Genomic DNA, 17,110 nt, shown 5'->3' on the forward strand with positions numbered 1-17,110 from the left:
TTCAGAGAGGATTTCTATAATTTATTTAGCAATAAAATGTTAAAATAATTATGAGGAACTATTTTGTTTTCTCTGACTCATACTGTAATCATATCATGCAGGAACTACTGACGCCTCAAGAGGATCCACGAGCACATTACATTCCTCTTGGATGATTCAGTGGAGCTTCTCTAAACTGAAAGAGACAACATCAGCCGTTACAGAATCACCATGTCGGGGGGGTTTAAGGGTTTCTGTTTTACATTTCATTTCAATGATGGACTGTTGCTGTGGTGCTATAATTGGCAGAGTCGAGCATATTCAATTTGTCTGGATGTTTCATGAACACAGAACACTGTTTAAACTTCAAGAGCTTTCATCCACAGAAGATTTCAAAAGTCATCTCCCACTGCAACTCAAACAGCAGCGGTGCTTTATGAGAGTTTAAAAGGAAGACTGGATTCAATTCAGAGGCCAGATTATTCCTGTGTTCGCTTTGAGCTTGTACTGCAGCAGATGCTCAAATGATGAACGTTTAACACATCGTCCGCTCAGTTAGAAATAATTACACGTTGTAAAGAAAATATTATTCAATTACTGTAAATTGTTGAAAAGGACACTGTTTTTCCCATAATAAATGTATCTTATAACCATCATTTGAACAATAATACAACCCCAATCATAGTCTTGGAAATCTTACCCAACTGCAGTTCAATGGGCAAATAGTTAAGGCTTTCAAAAAACATGTGAAGCCTCAGTGGTGAAAACAGGAAGCTCCTAGTAAATTAACATATTGAATGCTCAGCCATAAAATGCTCCCAAAGCATGCTTTCTGTCAGCTTTTATTGACTGTTTTGCACAGCTTCCTGTTCCTCACACAGATGAGGCCCCAGATGAATATTCAAGAAAACCTAATAGAGAGCTCAGTTTGTGCTCTATCATCAGTAAAGCATATAGACATGTCTGTGAGCTTCCCGTTCCCAAAAAGAAGATTTACCACAGCTCCTGAAAACCCCATTTGACTGTGTTTAAACCCAGAGTGCTAAGATCCTCAGAGGCAAAGTGAGGTTGTGTCACTGCGAGATTATGAATGATGGTAAACAACATTTTAATGTGGGCGAGAGGTTTAATGCTTTAAATATAAGCTAATGACATGTTAAAAAAAGCATTTATGTCCCTTAATCAAAGCACTTTGAGAACAGGCTCACGGTATAATGAGACAAGGAGCTGCCCTGGCACCTATTCAACGATTTCCCTCCAGAGTGATGAACTGAGTTCACTGCCAGTTATCACAGTCTCTCTTCAAAGATTTACTTTTATTGTAACTGCTCAAACACGGCTAAGCTGAATTAATACCATCCTCCCCTGGTCACTCTCGTAATAACATCACGGTATACTGGGATGCCTTTGAGCCCTTTTCTAAAATATCTGTTTTACTTTCGCTATAACTTTCAATCTGTTCAAACATGAGATGAGTAGACAGTTGCTTAATATGCTCAAATTGCTCTCCCAGAGTAATGGAATATATTGTTTTCCTTTAACTGGTGCACCATGACCGGCTACTGGGAGGAATTCAATCTGAGAGAAGTGTTAACAGAGCTGAGGTTTTACTGGGCAGTCTCTCTCCTCGCATTTTTATTATCTCCTCACTTTGCTCAACCATCTAACAAATGCACAGCGACTTAAACGGAAAGCCTTTTTACTCCAGGCGTTTGTTGTTTGGTCCTCATGTTTGTTCTTGTGATCTGACTAAAGCACTCAAAGTAATTTAAGTACAATCACTCCATGTGGTTTACCATAATTGAGCATTAAATTAAACGTTTCAACCTCAAGAGGTTCGCTGGGCATATCTCTTCCACAAATGTTTGTGTCCTAAGTGTTCAAACGGGAATTTATAATTTCAAACCGGTTCACAACAATTGTTCTTCACACAGGACAGCTATCAAGAAGTGTTGATAATTGCAGACTGTTCAAACATAAGACAAGTAGTTTTTGTTCTCTGGCCAATTTCACAGTAATTGCATATTATCCAGGGACACTATTGGACTCAAGAGGTTTCAATAATGCATGATTTTCTCCATTCATTCGCAACCATGAAGAGGCTACAATCATTGTCTATTGAGGGAGCTTGCTGGAGACGGTGAAGATGGGAGGACGAGATATCATTTAAATGGCGCATGATTTCCACAGCTCAAACTAGAAAAAAAAAGAGGTACAATCACGAGAAGATCTACGGTGAGAGTGGAGATAGAATGGAGAGCAGGCATGTATTCAGACACATTAAAATGTAGGAGTGCATACACAAAGAGATGAATTAACATGATAACTATCTGAAGAGGGAAATGAATGCAAATCGTACGTGACTGATTGTATGAGATCACACATTATGGGTATTTCCTCAGGTGTAATGGCTCTTTAGAATGCCAATTGTTAAATCTGATACCACTCATGTCTGTACCAAGAGGTTTAAATAAAGTCAATGTAGATAGGGCTGGTCAATTAATCGTATTTTAAATCGTGATTACGATTATGGCTTGCAACGATTACGAAAACAACGTAATAGAAATAAAACGATTACCGTAATTTTCGGACTATAAGCCGCGCCTTTTTCCCCATTTTTCGACGCTGCAGCTTATATAACGGTGCGGCTAATCTATGGATTTTTACAGCTAACGGCCACTAGGGGACCTCCTAAATCTATGGGTTTTACAGGTTACAGTCCACCACCTTTAACTCTATGGGCTCTATGGCCGGTCCGCGCCCCCCACCTTTAAGCGGCGGGCTCCAGCAGGAAAAGCTGGAGGCGCGCAAAAGTAAAAGTGGAACCGAGAGTGGTACGAGAGACAGAACGAGAGCAAGACAGACAGACATTACGAGAGCGAGACAGACCGGACATTACGAGAGCGAGGACAGTTTTGTCCCCGTTATCACTGGTTTGAAACCGCTGCTGTAGATCACTGCCGTACGTGCGCTGGGAGCGCACCGTTTAAGTCGGAAAAGTTTTGTGTGTCTGAAACGCTTATGTGATACAGTACCAGTTTTACACAGCACAGTACATGTTCTGTAGCTACTATTCACTAAATGCTAACACTTAAATACGTTATGCAAATATGCAACTTGTTTTGTTGAAATGTTAAATAAATGGGAGCTTCCTCAAACAGCCATCTCTTTCTCCTTTTTGACGATCTCCTCTGTGCACGAACACCTTACATATGGTCCAACCCCTGTCAAACCTTACATTATGTAATTAAACTTACGGCTTATATCCAGTGCGGCTTATATATGTACAACATCATTCAATTAGGCTGCTGGCGGCTTATATTTCGTGCGCCCTTATTAGTCCCGAAATATACTGAACGTATTATATTTTAGTAATATTATTATTACTCTTGTTTTTTTTTCAGTTGAATTATACTTAAACAGCTCGGTAATCAAACTGTTAAAATCTAGCTGTTCAAAAAATGTCTCCAATTAAAATGGATAAATGTTTTTAATAATCGTTGATATCAATTATTGACCCCAAATAATCGAGAGATGATGAATTTTGCCATAAATCGTAGCAGCCTAGTCACTTAAGTACAGGTGGGCAATATATGTCACCCATGGCGTCTGCGCATCATCTTCTGAAACCAGACCTAGTAAAACCATGCTGGTGTTTTCTAGCAATCATATTTTAAGAGATTGACATGAGCAAGACCTACCAGCATTTGCCATGGTGGGCCCAAACATTTTTTATTTTGGTCTAAATTGTAGTTTCAACCAAGTTATTTCCTGTTACTTCAGGACCATGAAGCTGGTGGGCCAGGCCCTTTAAATGTTTAACTGAAGTTGGAATATGTTGCAATATGTTTTACCCAAAATGTTGGCTTATATGTTAAGGAGTTTTTTCAGGTTGTGACAAGTGCAAACACTGGCACATGTTTGTTGTCTTGTTTATTGTTTATTTAATTATTTTGAATATTAATTTAAGACATGAAAATGGTATAATTTATTTTACATTTGGTTTTTTTCAGTTGATTTTAAACCTGAACGTATAATTCAACAGTTAAAAAGGTTTAAATTATTAATTTTGTATTTGTTTAAAGAAAATTAAATGGTGTTTTCCAAAGTCAAAATGATAATGCCCATTAACAAATTAATTGGGACCCAAATAATCGGGAATATGATTTTTTTGCCAATATCAAGCAGCCCATAAATGCAGAGGTTTTCCTTATATGCGTGTTTTCTTTTTCCTAATGAACCAGCAATTAAACAAGATTTTCCTTTTTGGTTGCAAAAAAAAAAAAGATCTTGTTAGTTCAGTAAAAAAGTAAGAAGTGTCGGAATACCTATGTTACAAATAAAAAGTCCTGGCCAAAATTAAAAATGTTACTCAAGTAAAAAGTAGAAAAAAGTTATTACCATCAACAATATAGTTTTAAAAGTACCAAAAGGTAAAAGTAGTGATTGTGTGGCAAGAATTGGTCCATTTCATAATTAATAATATATGATAATGTTTTTTTATAAATGATTGGATCATGAAAAGTGTTCTCAAAAGCCTGGTAAGGTGCAGCTAGTTTTGATGAACTTTTGTATACTGCAGGGTACTGTAATTTTACTCTCCAGGTGGAAACGAAGCCTGATTAACCACTTGAATTATATTTCAATCATTCCATCCACATCTGTAAAAGTAACCTTAAAAGTTTTAAATACAGTATGGAGTAACAAAGTACAGCCATTTTACCTCTGAACTGTAGTGGAGCAAAATAAAGTACGAAGTAGCAAATATTTAAAATTACTATCCAGTTAAAATATCTCAACATTTTACTAAAGTACAGTAACACATAATAACATAATATAATATATTTTTTCCAATTTAAAATAAGCCAAAGCAATGTTAATTCGGTTAACAATTTGTTTAGTTTTTACCTTTAAAAAAATAACAAAAAGTACCTACAAGAATACCGTTAAATACCGGATCGATAAGCAGCATCGATAAGAGTAGTAGTACCGTAAAAGATCTTAACGATACCCATCCCTAGATATTACACAAGTAAAGTGTTAAGAGAGTGAAATGTTGCTTTACGAATTTCAACACTTGATGCTTTCACATTGATTCCAATTTCAGATACCTGTATTTGCCTAACTGAATTAGTTTAAAGAGAGAAAACATTTGGACTAAAAGTTGATTAAAACTATGAAGGATAGAAATGACTAAAATGTCACTAAAACTAATAACCATTTTCGTCTAAAGACTAAATCAAAAATAGCTGCCAAAATGAACACTGCTATGGTCTTTAAAGGTGACCTATCATGCAAAATGAACCTTTGCACGTCTTTTATACATGAATATGTGTCCCCAGTGTGTCAGGGAACTCACCAAGTGTCAGAAAACACAACCCTCTCTCTTTTCCTCCATACCCAAATCTCTAAAAACGGGGCTGCAACGGATCTGATACAGACTGATCCAGATTTTAAATATCTCTGACGTCAGAAACGAGGAGCTCCGCCTATATGGCCAACTCTCCATCAATCAGGGGAATGAGAGGTTGCCGTGGCATGGTAACAGCATGGTAACAGCATGGTAACAGCATGGAAATATGACCCGGCCCCCTCCTTTGCAGGGGGCGTGGTCAGCTGCAGTGCATGGCATGCAAAGACAGGGTGGAGGAGAGCAAAATAGAGCGAAATGAGGCATGGCTAAAATGCATGATCTGTTTGGTATTTTGAAAAAGAAAACGTATAAATATACCTTATATAGGTATTGCCCTACAATATATTATTGAAATATAGCATGATAGGTCTCCTTTAAGTTAGAAAATAAAGCTGGAGAAAGGACACGCTTAGTTATCTTAGCATTGAGAGTGGAAGCAGGGTAAGGGTGCTAGCCTAGCTCTTCATTGGCTAATTAATCCTTACAAAAACTGAAGTAAAGAATATTATTGCACATCATGAGAGCTATTCCTCATATTCTATACTGTTCTATACTAGAGGCACATTCTCCTCTATATTTTGCTCATTTCTGTTCAATTGCTATAGTTCTAGCTCTGATACTTTCAATTCTGATATGCTGCATATTACTTGAGTAATAGAAAACATTGATTTTAGCTTTGTTTACTTATTTTTATGTTTATTTATATTTCTTGTCAAATTTATATTTTATACATTTTAAAATTAGATATTGGTTTTTAAAATGGCTTTAAAAAGACTTAGATATTATTTTTACAACTTAATTCCTGTTTTTTTTTTTATGTATGCACCAATACACACCAAAGCAAATTCTTTGCATTGATTCACAACCTGACTGATGTACATTTCCCCGCTGTGGGACTAATAAAGGATTTCTGATTTTGATGCTGATGATTTTCCGGCTTTATTTTATGGTGAGGAAAACATTCCCAATAGTCAGGACCAAGAGACTCACCTCCCCAGTTCTCCAGGCTGTAGAGGTTGTTGAAGTTGTGGCTGACAAACGGCGAGATCTTCTTCAGGTCGTGGGTCCGAACCCTTGTTGCCAGGAGCGACTGGTGGGCATCCCTGAAGGTGGTATCCATTAGCAACAGACCCTGGTGGGCACGGACAGCCTTGGCGAATCCCTCCGGACCGTCACGCAGCAACACGTCGCGGAAACCCAGCGGAGGGTCTCCTGATGGGGAGGAGGGAAAAATATGGATAAGAAGATTAATGTGGGAGTAAAAAGAGAGTCAGAAATCAAAGGGAAATTGTTTTGTGGTGTGTGGGAAATCCACATCAGATCAAGCTACCAGTGTGTGCAGAAACAGATAATAAAGAGTGCATTTATAACTGAAAATAGATATATAAATAGATGCTGCAACATAAGTAGATCACAACAAATTAAGAAGTTGTTATTTTTCTCTATTTAATTATAATAAAGTGAATTGATATGGCCTTGGACTTTGCAAAACTGGACATATCAAGAAACCCTTTATTTCTCCAGTTTGTGGGCTCTCAGACTTCAGACCCTGCATAGTGCCGGGCAAGATGAACACTACCATACTGTAACAAGCACCCCTTCACAGGTTAACTGATGTTCAATCAATCAATCAATCAATCAATCAATCAATCAATCAATGTTTATTTATATAGCCCAATATCACAAATGTTACATTTGTCTCAGTGGACTTCACAGTTTGTACAGAATATCAGTATGACAATACAACACCCTCTGTCCTTAGACCCTCACATCGTACAAGGAAAAAGTTCCGGAGAAAACTCACAGTTTAAAGGGAAAAATGGGAGAAACCTCAGGGAGAGCAACAGAGGAGGGATCCCTCTCCCAGGACGGACAGACGTGCAATAGATGCCGTGTGTAAATTGAAAAGATAATACATTTGCAACATAGGTAGTCCAAATGTTTGGAAATGCATGTGTCTATAATAAGAAGATGAATCCACGAGGATATCCATCCAGGACTTATGATCCAGGACCACAGCCACGACTCAAGATCCAGGGCTCGCGATCCATGACACAGGATCATCCATTACTCCGGATCCCAGCGTATATAGACACCAAATGTCGATATTATTGACACTGAGTTCCCTCTCAAGTCGTGCTGTGAACAAGTCCAACACTCTTCATAACTCCCACTAATGACGTGGACAGGGCCTTCACTAATACAGAAAAATAAGCCCTGCAGCCGGATTATTGAACACATCACCCACCGATTTGTAAACATGTCTTTCGCCGGCTGACACTGACACTTATCGTCATGATCGGCTACAAAAAGTAAGCAGCACTTGGTGTACAACAAGGGACTGTACAGTCGCCACCTGAAAGCGATCTGTTCCAGGATGGCAACTTTTTCCATTCTCACAAATCTCAATTTATTTCAGGCTTTTCCATCCTGTCACTCAATTTCCCATCATGCAAAAAAAAAGTGCATTCAAAAAGAATACACAAAAAAAAAAATATTTGTACCCATTTCAGCCCGTTTTCTAAGTCATAAGGATTAATCTCATGCGATATTGTAAATATTTTACCCTAAACCACAAATGTAAACCTCAGGATTTCCCAAAAAGTAAATGTCATGTATCACAAAAGTAATAGGATTCCTCCTCTGCAGACCATACATGTCTCATCAAAAATAGTGACAATCCAGTTTTTTTGACATGATATTTTAATTGCCACATAGAAATGTCAAACTCCTGGCTAAATTTCATTTCTTGAAAACCTGGTATGGTTCATCCCCTAGGGACAATAAATATATATTTAAAAATAGTTCCAATCCATCCAGTTAATATTAAGATATTTAACAGTTTAAATGGAAATGTGTATTTCTTAGAAGGGCTAGATAACATGTCACCAAACTCAGTGGGGTTTGTACCATGAAGACCATGAATGTTGCTACAGAATCTCATAACTCTATATCTTATAGTTATTTCAGTCTTGACCGTAGTGATCGTGGCCTATGGAGGCATGACAATGACCTGCATCTGGCAGGTACACAAGAGAAAAAAATGACATGCATATCCATTAAGAATGTTCCAGAAACTTTGCTGTATGCCCCCATTAGGAACCCAGGATGAACCCTGTTGGACATCCTGCCATTAAATAAGTGTTTCTGGTTAGCATACAAGACTGTTATGTCACATACAGTTAGAATTATCATGTACTGTCAACGCTAAAAGCCTGAACGAGGAGGAATGGAAACAACTGCTGCGCAATCCCCACACACATGCTTATGTTTCCAGTTCATAAAAGCTAAATAGTCCTTAAAACAAACAAATTAAACAATACAGAGACCTTCTGTTCTCACCCTGCTCCCTCCTATCCATGCCTGGCAATTAAACACAAGCACAACCAGAGGCATTCACATATTGGAAGTCAAATTGGGATCTATTTTTGCTCTTGTGTGCGCGATCATCAATCAATTAGACTAGTTAATGAGGTACTATCTGCCCGCTTAGTTGTCCTCCACTCACGGCCCCTCCCTCCCTCTCTCTCAATATTCGCTCTTGACCTTTTATTGTTGTACTTCATCCCTGAAAACAAATGATCTCTGCCATCATTTTCTCTAAGACCGGTCTGAGCAGAATGAAATCCACACACTGATGTGAAAACACACACACCCACACAGGCTAGATGAGCTCTGTGAAATCTCATCGCTGCAGCAAATAGATACGGACACTTTGAACTTATCAAGATCTGTGTATAATACGGCGGCGTGGGAAACACACCCACACAGAAAAATGATTTACACTGAAAGTCTTTCACAATTTGTCTCGCAGTCTTACAAAGTTGCTTTCTATGTTTTACTCATCTTTGACACATCGAGGACACATGAGGGCATCTGTAGAGGGACAACACTGAATATACAGTAGCACAGTGACAGTTTCCTATAGGAAGGTAGTGTGAGTGGATTAATGTGCGTGTCATGTCGAAACAGAGAGCACTAGAGACACATGAAAGTCCCATGGGTGATGTATATGATAATTGACCCATTTACACACAAACACTTTCCCTAGCATTGAAAACACGTTACTCCCACTCTTCTTTCACTTCTCTCCTGCTTATCCTAGATCAGTTCATTGCCTATACCTCTTCACCTGTCTGCTCCTCTGTTCCCTCTCTCCTCCTCCTATAGCTTAACAGAATCAGTTTATAGTAGTAGTTTATAGTAGATGGAGCGACTTCTCACAGATACTCTTTTATTTGTGATAACAGCCTGCCTCCAGAGAACCTTTAACTGTCAGATCCTGGTGGAGCTGCTACATGTAATCAGTGCTTTATTAAAGTCAGGTGTGCTGCGCCAGCTCATCAAATTACACCCGTACAAGATGTTAGTATGAGCTGTAAGATACGTGTAGCCTATTGTCGGCTACAGAGACGTTTAATCATTCTGAATTTAGAAAATAAATACTTGGTTTTGCGATTATTTATTTGATTTGTTTATGTCATTATTTTGTTCAATCAATATAAATTAGAGTCTACCAATTTTGTGATACATCTGCTTATTGTTGTACAGTATATATACTGGACAAATAATTTTGTATTTGTGAATGTGGATAACGCATAGTAGGAAAATAAATATTTTACATTGTGATATAAATATTTTCCTTTGAGTCAAGACATTTTTTTTTTTGTTAACCACCAGAAATAAACTTTTTTTCCATATGTCTATATTAAAATCATGTCATGTTTTCTTAATGAAATTCTGGGTACGTGTATTTGCTATTTAAACGTCATAAGCAGAAGAATAACGTTTTTTAAAAAAAAAGTCCTCTCTTACTTCTTCAGGTCTTTACATTAAATTTAGTTGTTGCTTTCTATTCGCCATAACTGCTTAAATCCAGCCTGCTGAAAACTTTTGGGTGGCATTACTGTTCGAAGACAGAATTTGTTTTCCTCCACAAAGTTCTATGGGAAGTGAGCAACACACAAACTGAGAGGAACTGTTTCAAGAACAAAGACAAAAATAAGTTACCTTGCAGAACACACACCCAGAGTATCTTGAGGTTTCAGAAAGCCACATTTAAGACTCTTTATGAGTCATTTTAAGCTACCCTGAAATGAGTTCTGGAGCTAAAAAAAACAACAAATACAGCTCTTTCTGTTTGAAGATGGCTAATGAAAGCATCAAAAACTCTAGGCTGGAAGAAAAAAGAATATCAACAGAAAATTAATTAAAGAAATTAAGTATGTCTGTGCACAGATTTAGCACATTTGACTACAAACTACCTTCTACTTTAATCCTAAGAATAGAATCGCAGGCCACAAGTGGACAAAAGCGGTCTGTCATTTGTATTAGTCATTATTCCTAAAGCTAGCTCAGAGGCATCGGGTGATTAACCTCTAGATGTCCTCCATTAAATAAATCCAGACAATAATTGGAACAAGGTGTACTTGGACACCATCAATGAGGCACCAGCAATCAGCCTTCACAGGAACGTTTTACAATACAAACCCTAATTAGAAAATAATGGCCTTTCAGTACTTCACATGTCCTGTCAGGACCCCATTGGCCTTCATTTCCAGAGCACTTCGTCCCTTCTGTCCTCAGTGTGGAGGAACTCCCCAAGAGTAGATTCACTTCCTTCTTCACCTTATCTGTATGTGCTGTTTTGACACGTTCTGATCTTTGCTCCTTAGCAAAAGTCTAACTTTTTGAGAATGTATTCTTATAATAAACACTCACAATAAAGTGATCATAGTTAACTTACGAATAACTAAAAGTGAAAACAAAGTATTGAAACCTCTCAAATCAAATGAGACGGTTTTTTTTGTAGACAATTTAAATGGTTTTGCAATCTTTAATTTAACGCCAAATCGAAACGTTCAAATGTGTACCTAGTTGTGCAGTTTTTTCATTTAATAAACATAATAAATAGTAATATTTGTATTCATATTTGATTTAACCATATGCAGCCATGCTAACGCATCATACACACGTTGCGTGCTTCAACGACCATTCACTTTGAATGGGGTGACGTCACGCTTTGCCGAACTGAATTGTGGTTCCGTTGCTTCGCTTTGCCTCTGTTGCTCGCGGTGAAAGTTGAGAAAAAAATTCTACTTTTCAAGCGTCGACGGAAGCGCCAGACAATCAAATCATATGCCAGTACAAGCGCTAGCCAATCAAACCGCGTGCTTGTGTGTCCGGGGCGGGAGATTAATGTGATTGGTTGTTGGTCGCGCACCAGACACGCCCACCGGCAAGCTTCAACGTTACGGAACCGTGTGTCGGATACTATGAAGGTAGATATAGTGCAAAATGCGAGAGCTTGTAAAACCTGAGCTTGTGTGCATACCATGGTGCATACATTTACACTTGTATAAAATGTCCACGTATCTGTGAACCAAATTTGAAGTCACAGAAAGAAAAAAAAAGTGATGTAGCTTGTAGAAAATAAATTAACTTAGTGATGAAATGTTCACTTGCAGAAAAATATAAATGTTTTAAATATACTGCAACTTGGTTAATACAACCTCTCAAATCAGTCATTACAACTTCACGAATCTGCTCTGTTGCAGTATGAATCGAAAAATCTGCAGACTTGACTGTTGCTACACTTCTTGTGATGAATGTGTCGCTAAAGTAATTTTAACTTGTAGATGTGGGGGAGGGTGGGGAGGTTGGAGCGAAGGGGCGGAGCTATCAAAACGACGAGGCGCAAACTCGGGTGAGTCACACACATGCCCCTTTCACACCAACGCAGCTCCCGTTCTAGCTACGTGCTTGCGCTCTCCTGGTTCGGAACCGGTTTTTCTTCCCACCGTTTTGCTCACACCGCCCAGAGCCCACCCAGAGCCAGATTAAATTAAATAACTACTCCTCAAACCTTATACTTTTCTCCAGAGTGCCGTGGTTCATTGTTTATTAATGTGTTTCAGCGGCATTTACCGACCGCTGCAGTGCTGCTCGTCCATCGGAGTTTATTCTCCCGTTAACTCACGGCAGCGGCCGCTGTAAAGTCTTCACTGTCTGACTGTCACACAAGCAGCTGAGTCATTCCTAGCATTCGGTGCCATTTAGGTCCCCAACACATTATATAATATATTTTGTATTTAAAAGGTCTAACGCTTATTTTTTTAAAGCTTGGTTTTAAATGTGTATCCCCTCTACCATAAAACAACAATGTTATTTACCCAGGATATTCAAAATTCCAAATAATTACTCAGATTTTAGCACAAGTACGCCAAATTACTGTGTTAAAAAAGACAGATATAAAAAAAGAAATCGAAGAAATACAAACTAATTCTACATTTTTGTCACTGTTGTATAACCCTTTTGCTAAAATTCCTCACCAAATTAAAATTGTTTTTATTAATTCATTTTTATGGTTTCAAGTTTTGTGTGTGTGTCCCCTGTTTGAATGTCCCCCCTGTTACTCTGATTTGAATCCCTCTGGACACGCCCCTTTAATACTCTACTATTTGTATGACTCAAGAGGAAGGATACATTTTGAGTGGGAAAATCATCTTAAAGAAGCAAAGTGTACACTGTACGCATTCTTCCTGCATTCTTCCGTTTTTAAAGAACTTAACTGTTGCGGTAAAGCATAAATCTCGCCCCTGTTATGCTCATTTTTAGTGGAAACTGATCATTTGTTTTACATTTAGAAAATATGGTAAATATATCTATCAAATATGTGTTTCTGTTGTCACCAAGTGCTAGCTTGATTATCATCACACATGTAGCAAAAGCAAAGTTTAGCATAAAATGTCAAACCTGTTAATATGTTTCACACAGTCTATGGTTTCACATTAACAGGGTGGACTCACAGTAACTGGGGATGTTACAAAAATATATTTTTAAAAAACATAATATCCTGAGCTTGACCAAAATATTTTTTCTTATACTTTAACAAGCCATCATTCTGATTAAATAAAAAGAAACATGGACAATTATGTTTTTTATTTTTTTATTAACCTAGCTGAAATCGCACCGAATGCTAGGAATGACTCAGCTGATAAATATCCCCAATTCCCCATAAGTGAATGTGTGTCTGTCTGAATTGACGCTGTTTGGCATCACAACGCTGTTATGAAAGTTTCTTTGGTATAAAATGGGTGATGTTAGCACAGCAACCGAGAATAGCAAACTGACGATATTGACTACTTGTTGCAATCCAATTGTAAGCCGTTTTCTACAGGCACATTTTACCGGCATATTTTTCATTATGATTCTACTTGTGATAGTCGGACATGACAACCAGTGCAGCCCATGTATTGATTCCATTTGATAGCTGCTATAATACAAAACGCCTGCCTGCTCTCCATGATCAATAACAGCGAACGGATGGTCAAAGTATCCGGTTCGACCAGACTATGGCTGTGACTGAGTTTGCGCCTCGTCGTTCTGATAGCTCCGCCCCTTCGCTCCAACCCCCCTCCCTCCAGCCACATCTACAGGTGAAAATTACTTTAGCGACACATTCATCGCAAGAAGTGTAGCAAAAGTCAAGGCCGCAGATTTTTCGATTTATACTGCCACAGAGCAGATTCGTGAAGTTGTAGTGACTGATTTGAGAGGTTGTATTAACCAAGTTGCAGAAAATATATTTTAAAAAAGTATATTTTTCTGCAAGTGAACATTTCTACAAGCTACAAAACTTTTTTTTTTTTTTTCTTTCTGTGACTTCAAATTTGGTTCACAGATACGTGGATATTTACAAGTGTAAATGTATGCACAAGGTCAGATTTTTTTTCTGCTAGTGCTCACATCAGGTTTTACAAGCTCTCGCATTTTGCACCATATCTACCTTCATAGATATGTCATGGGTGGGTTGAACAAGCTTTAAAGCTCGCCATCAATTCAAAACCTACAGAAATGATCATGTGAAAAAGGAAATACAGAAATAACAATGTTGCTATATTATTTTTCATGTATTCATGCAGGGGGACCTCATGATTCATGCGTATATTATCAGGAGCATATCTTGAATCACAATTATTTTGTCCAGGATAATCAATAAACATAATTCCCAATAAATATATCTCATGTTGTTTATCTCTATCTCATCGTTTCATCTATCCATGTCAGCGTAATACATGTATTTATTATGCTGCCTCTATTTTCATAACCCCTTCCCGTCTGTGTCCCTCCCTCCACAGAGGGCGATAATACAGGCCTAATCCCTCTCTTCTCAATCCCTCCGTGGAATGAAAGAAAGGATATAAGCACATTACAAATCTCATTACTAGGCTTTAGGTATGCCTCTGTGCTGCATACTTCATCAGCTCCTTACAGTAGGTAAGTGGGGGCATGCACATCAGAGGACGTGTGCCTATAGTACAGTACGAGTCGGTGTGATTTTCCAGAGTAAATGCACGTGTGTTTGCTGCATAAGAGGGGCGGGCGATGGTGGGAGTGTCAACACTAGATTTGCATAAGTAGACAAGTGTAGGGGAAGCACAGAGACTCGCTAACTCACAAGGAGACGTGCAAACATGGCGGATCATTCTTCCCTTTTCTCCTCCACCCCGTTCCACTGTGCACGGTTTTTAGATGTCAGATTCGATTAGTGATGCCTGATTAGGATTCATATTATTCACATTATTTTGTTTTAGGTTTGTGTTTGCTGTGCACGCTGGGGTATGTGCTGAGGCAGAACAGGGTGCTGATAAACATGTCAGATTGATACAGCGGACTGTTTTGTTACTGTCAAAGGGAGCAGCTGCAGAAATGCAAGGCCGTTAGCACCCGAACGAGCGTTAACACTGGAGCACGGTGGAGAACGACTAAAGAAAGCATCATTGTGAATCTGACACTAAAACTGGCATCAAATGAAAAAGAAGACAACTTTATACCCATTTGTAAGTTTACATAACACATACAGTACCAGTCAAAAGTTTGGACACACTTAATTCAATAGTTTTTATTTATTTAAATGATGTTCTACATTGTAGATTAATACTGATAACATCAAGATTATAAAAGGACACATTATGTAGTATAAAAAAAACGCATTAAACAAACCAGAATATGATTTTTATTTGAGATTCTTCAAAGTAGCCCACTTTTGCTTTGATGACAGCTCTGAACACTCGGCATTCTCTCGATCAGTTTCATAAGGTAGACTTTTTTGTTACTACATATTTCCATATGTGTTCTTTCATAGTTTTGATGTCTTCAGTATTCATCTTCAATGTAGATTGAATAATAAGGTGTTTGAATAAGAAGGTGTTTCAAAACGTTTGACTGGTACTGTATAAACTTGAAAAACAGAGCATATCCAATCCTCATCACTTTGTCAACTTATCGATTGGTCAATCAACAACAACAAAAATCAGCTATTTTCATAAACGGTAAAGTTATTGTTGTTCAACATTTCATGAAAGACCCTTCCAGCTTCTCAAATATGGAGATTTCTTTCTTTTATCTTATTTTATCATATTTTGGGAATATGTTCAAGCTTTGGAAAAACCACGAGATTTAGGACTGTGACGGACACTTTTCACAAATGTATTGATCAAACGATCAATCTAGAAAAAAATGGTCTGTATACTCGATAATGAAATCAAGCGGTAGTACACGCCTTAGTTAAGCCTTTCAGGGATCCCCATTATCTCTGAAGTTAGGGTTAGGAGAAAAGAAACCCAGCATAGCTCAGATCCAGAACCCCTCAGGGACGGGCCTGGCTGCCGGCCTCTCTGCGGGGGTGCTGGTGCAGAGCGGAGTGAGAACAACTTCTGCCTTTGCAAACAATGAAGTGCTCCCTCTCTCCGCTGTACTCGCAGCTCAGCAGAGCACTCTGGGCCAAAACCCTTTTCCTCCCTGAGTGCTAAACTGAGCCATTTAGGAAGGCCTTTCCCGCCTTCAGCTATCGGACGGCTCGACAGCCCATTTGTCATTCGGCGGGTGTTTTTATCCAAAGTGCCCTCCGGATCCACAAGTGTTTACTTTTTTAGAATGGTAGCCCGAGGGGAAATGAAACTCTGAACCCCTGGCTTTGGCGGTACCTTGCTAAATGAGTCCAAAAGTAATAAATGCATTTTAAAAAGGATGATGCATTGTTGTATTATCATGGCAACATTTCCTGTTGTGACACTATCTAAACACCATATTAACCTATCAGTGGCCGACACCTCGTCCTACACACAGATGTACACTGTGAAAACAGCTTTTTTGCACAAACTGCTTTGAATGCACTGGTGCACTTTTTCTCATCAATGTGACTCAGGAGTTGTAGCTCGGTTTGCATAATACGGCGTGAAGGACCTTGAATTATGCATGGTGATTTGCTGAATTGCATTAAATTGACATACCCAAGGTAACAGGAGGGATGACAGGGTCTATGGAGGAAGGCTTGGCTTTGACTGGAATGGGTGTGGTTGGTCCGTTCACCATCACATGACCTGAAGAGGGGGATAAAAGCAGAACATATATTACACACTGAGCATTCTGTTGAGACAATGAGGAAAACACAGGTGTTACGTGACAGCATCCGAGTGCGTGTGCTGTTTACACACTGACCCAGGTAGTGCAGCAGTTTCTGGGCCCGGTTCTGAGTGGGTTTGAGGTTGAACAGCTCCTGGTTCTCGTCGATGAACTGGGTGTCCACGGTGGAGTTGAGGAACTGGTGGTTGGAAAACACATTCTGCAGGAACGGGATGTTGGTCTGGAGAGAGGATAAACAGAGGAGAGGGTTTTAATTTGTCATCGTCTTTATACAAAGGGTTTGTACTGTTA

General features: G+C 38.7%; 1 protein-coding gene across 1 annotated transcript in view; it reads right to left on the bottom strand.

Annotated features, from left to right (window-relative positions):
- The window catches only part of LOC104960528 (pyruvate carboxylase, mitochondrial), a 251,396-nt gene that overhangs the window by 14,635 nt on the left and 219,651 nt on the right, over window positions 1-17,110 (bottom strand). Inside the window, exons 13-15 of the mRNA XM_010788608.1 lie at window positions 16,895-17,039; window positions 16,687-16,776; window positions 6,383-6,604 (exon numbers count right to left, since the gene is read on the bottom strand). Of these exons, the coding sequence (XP_010786910.1) occupies window positions 6,383-6,604; window positions 16,687-16,776; window positions 16,895-17,039 (457 nt within the window). The remainder of the gene's footprint in view (window positions 1-6,382; window positions 6,605-16,686; window positions 16,777-16,894; window positions 17,040-17,110) is intronic.

The sequence above is a fragment of the Notothenia coriiceps genome, unplaced genomic scaffold (genome assembly GCF_000735185.1).
Source record: "Notothenia coriiceps isolate Sejong01 unplaced genomic scaffold, NC01 NC01_scaffold00031885, whole genome shotgun sequence".
Taxonomy (NCBI): domain Eukaryota; kingdom Metazoa; phylum Chordata; class Actinopteri; order Perciformes; family Nototheniidae; genus Notothenia; species Notothenia coriiceps.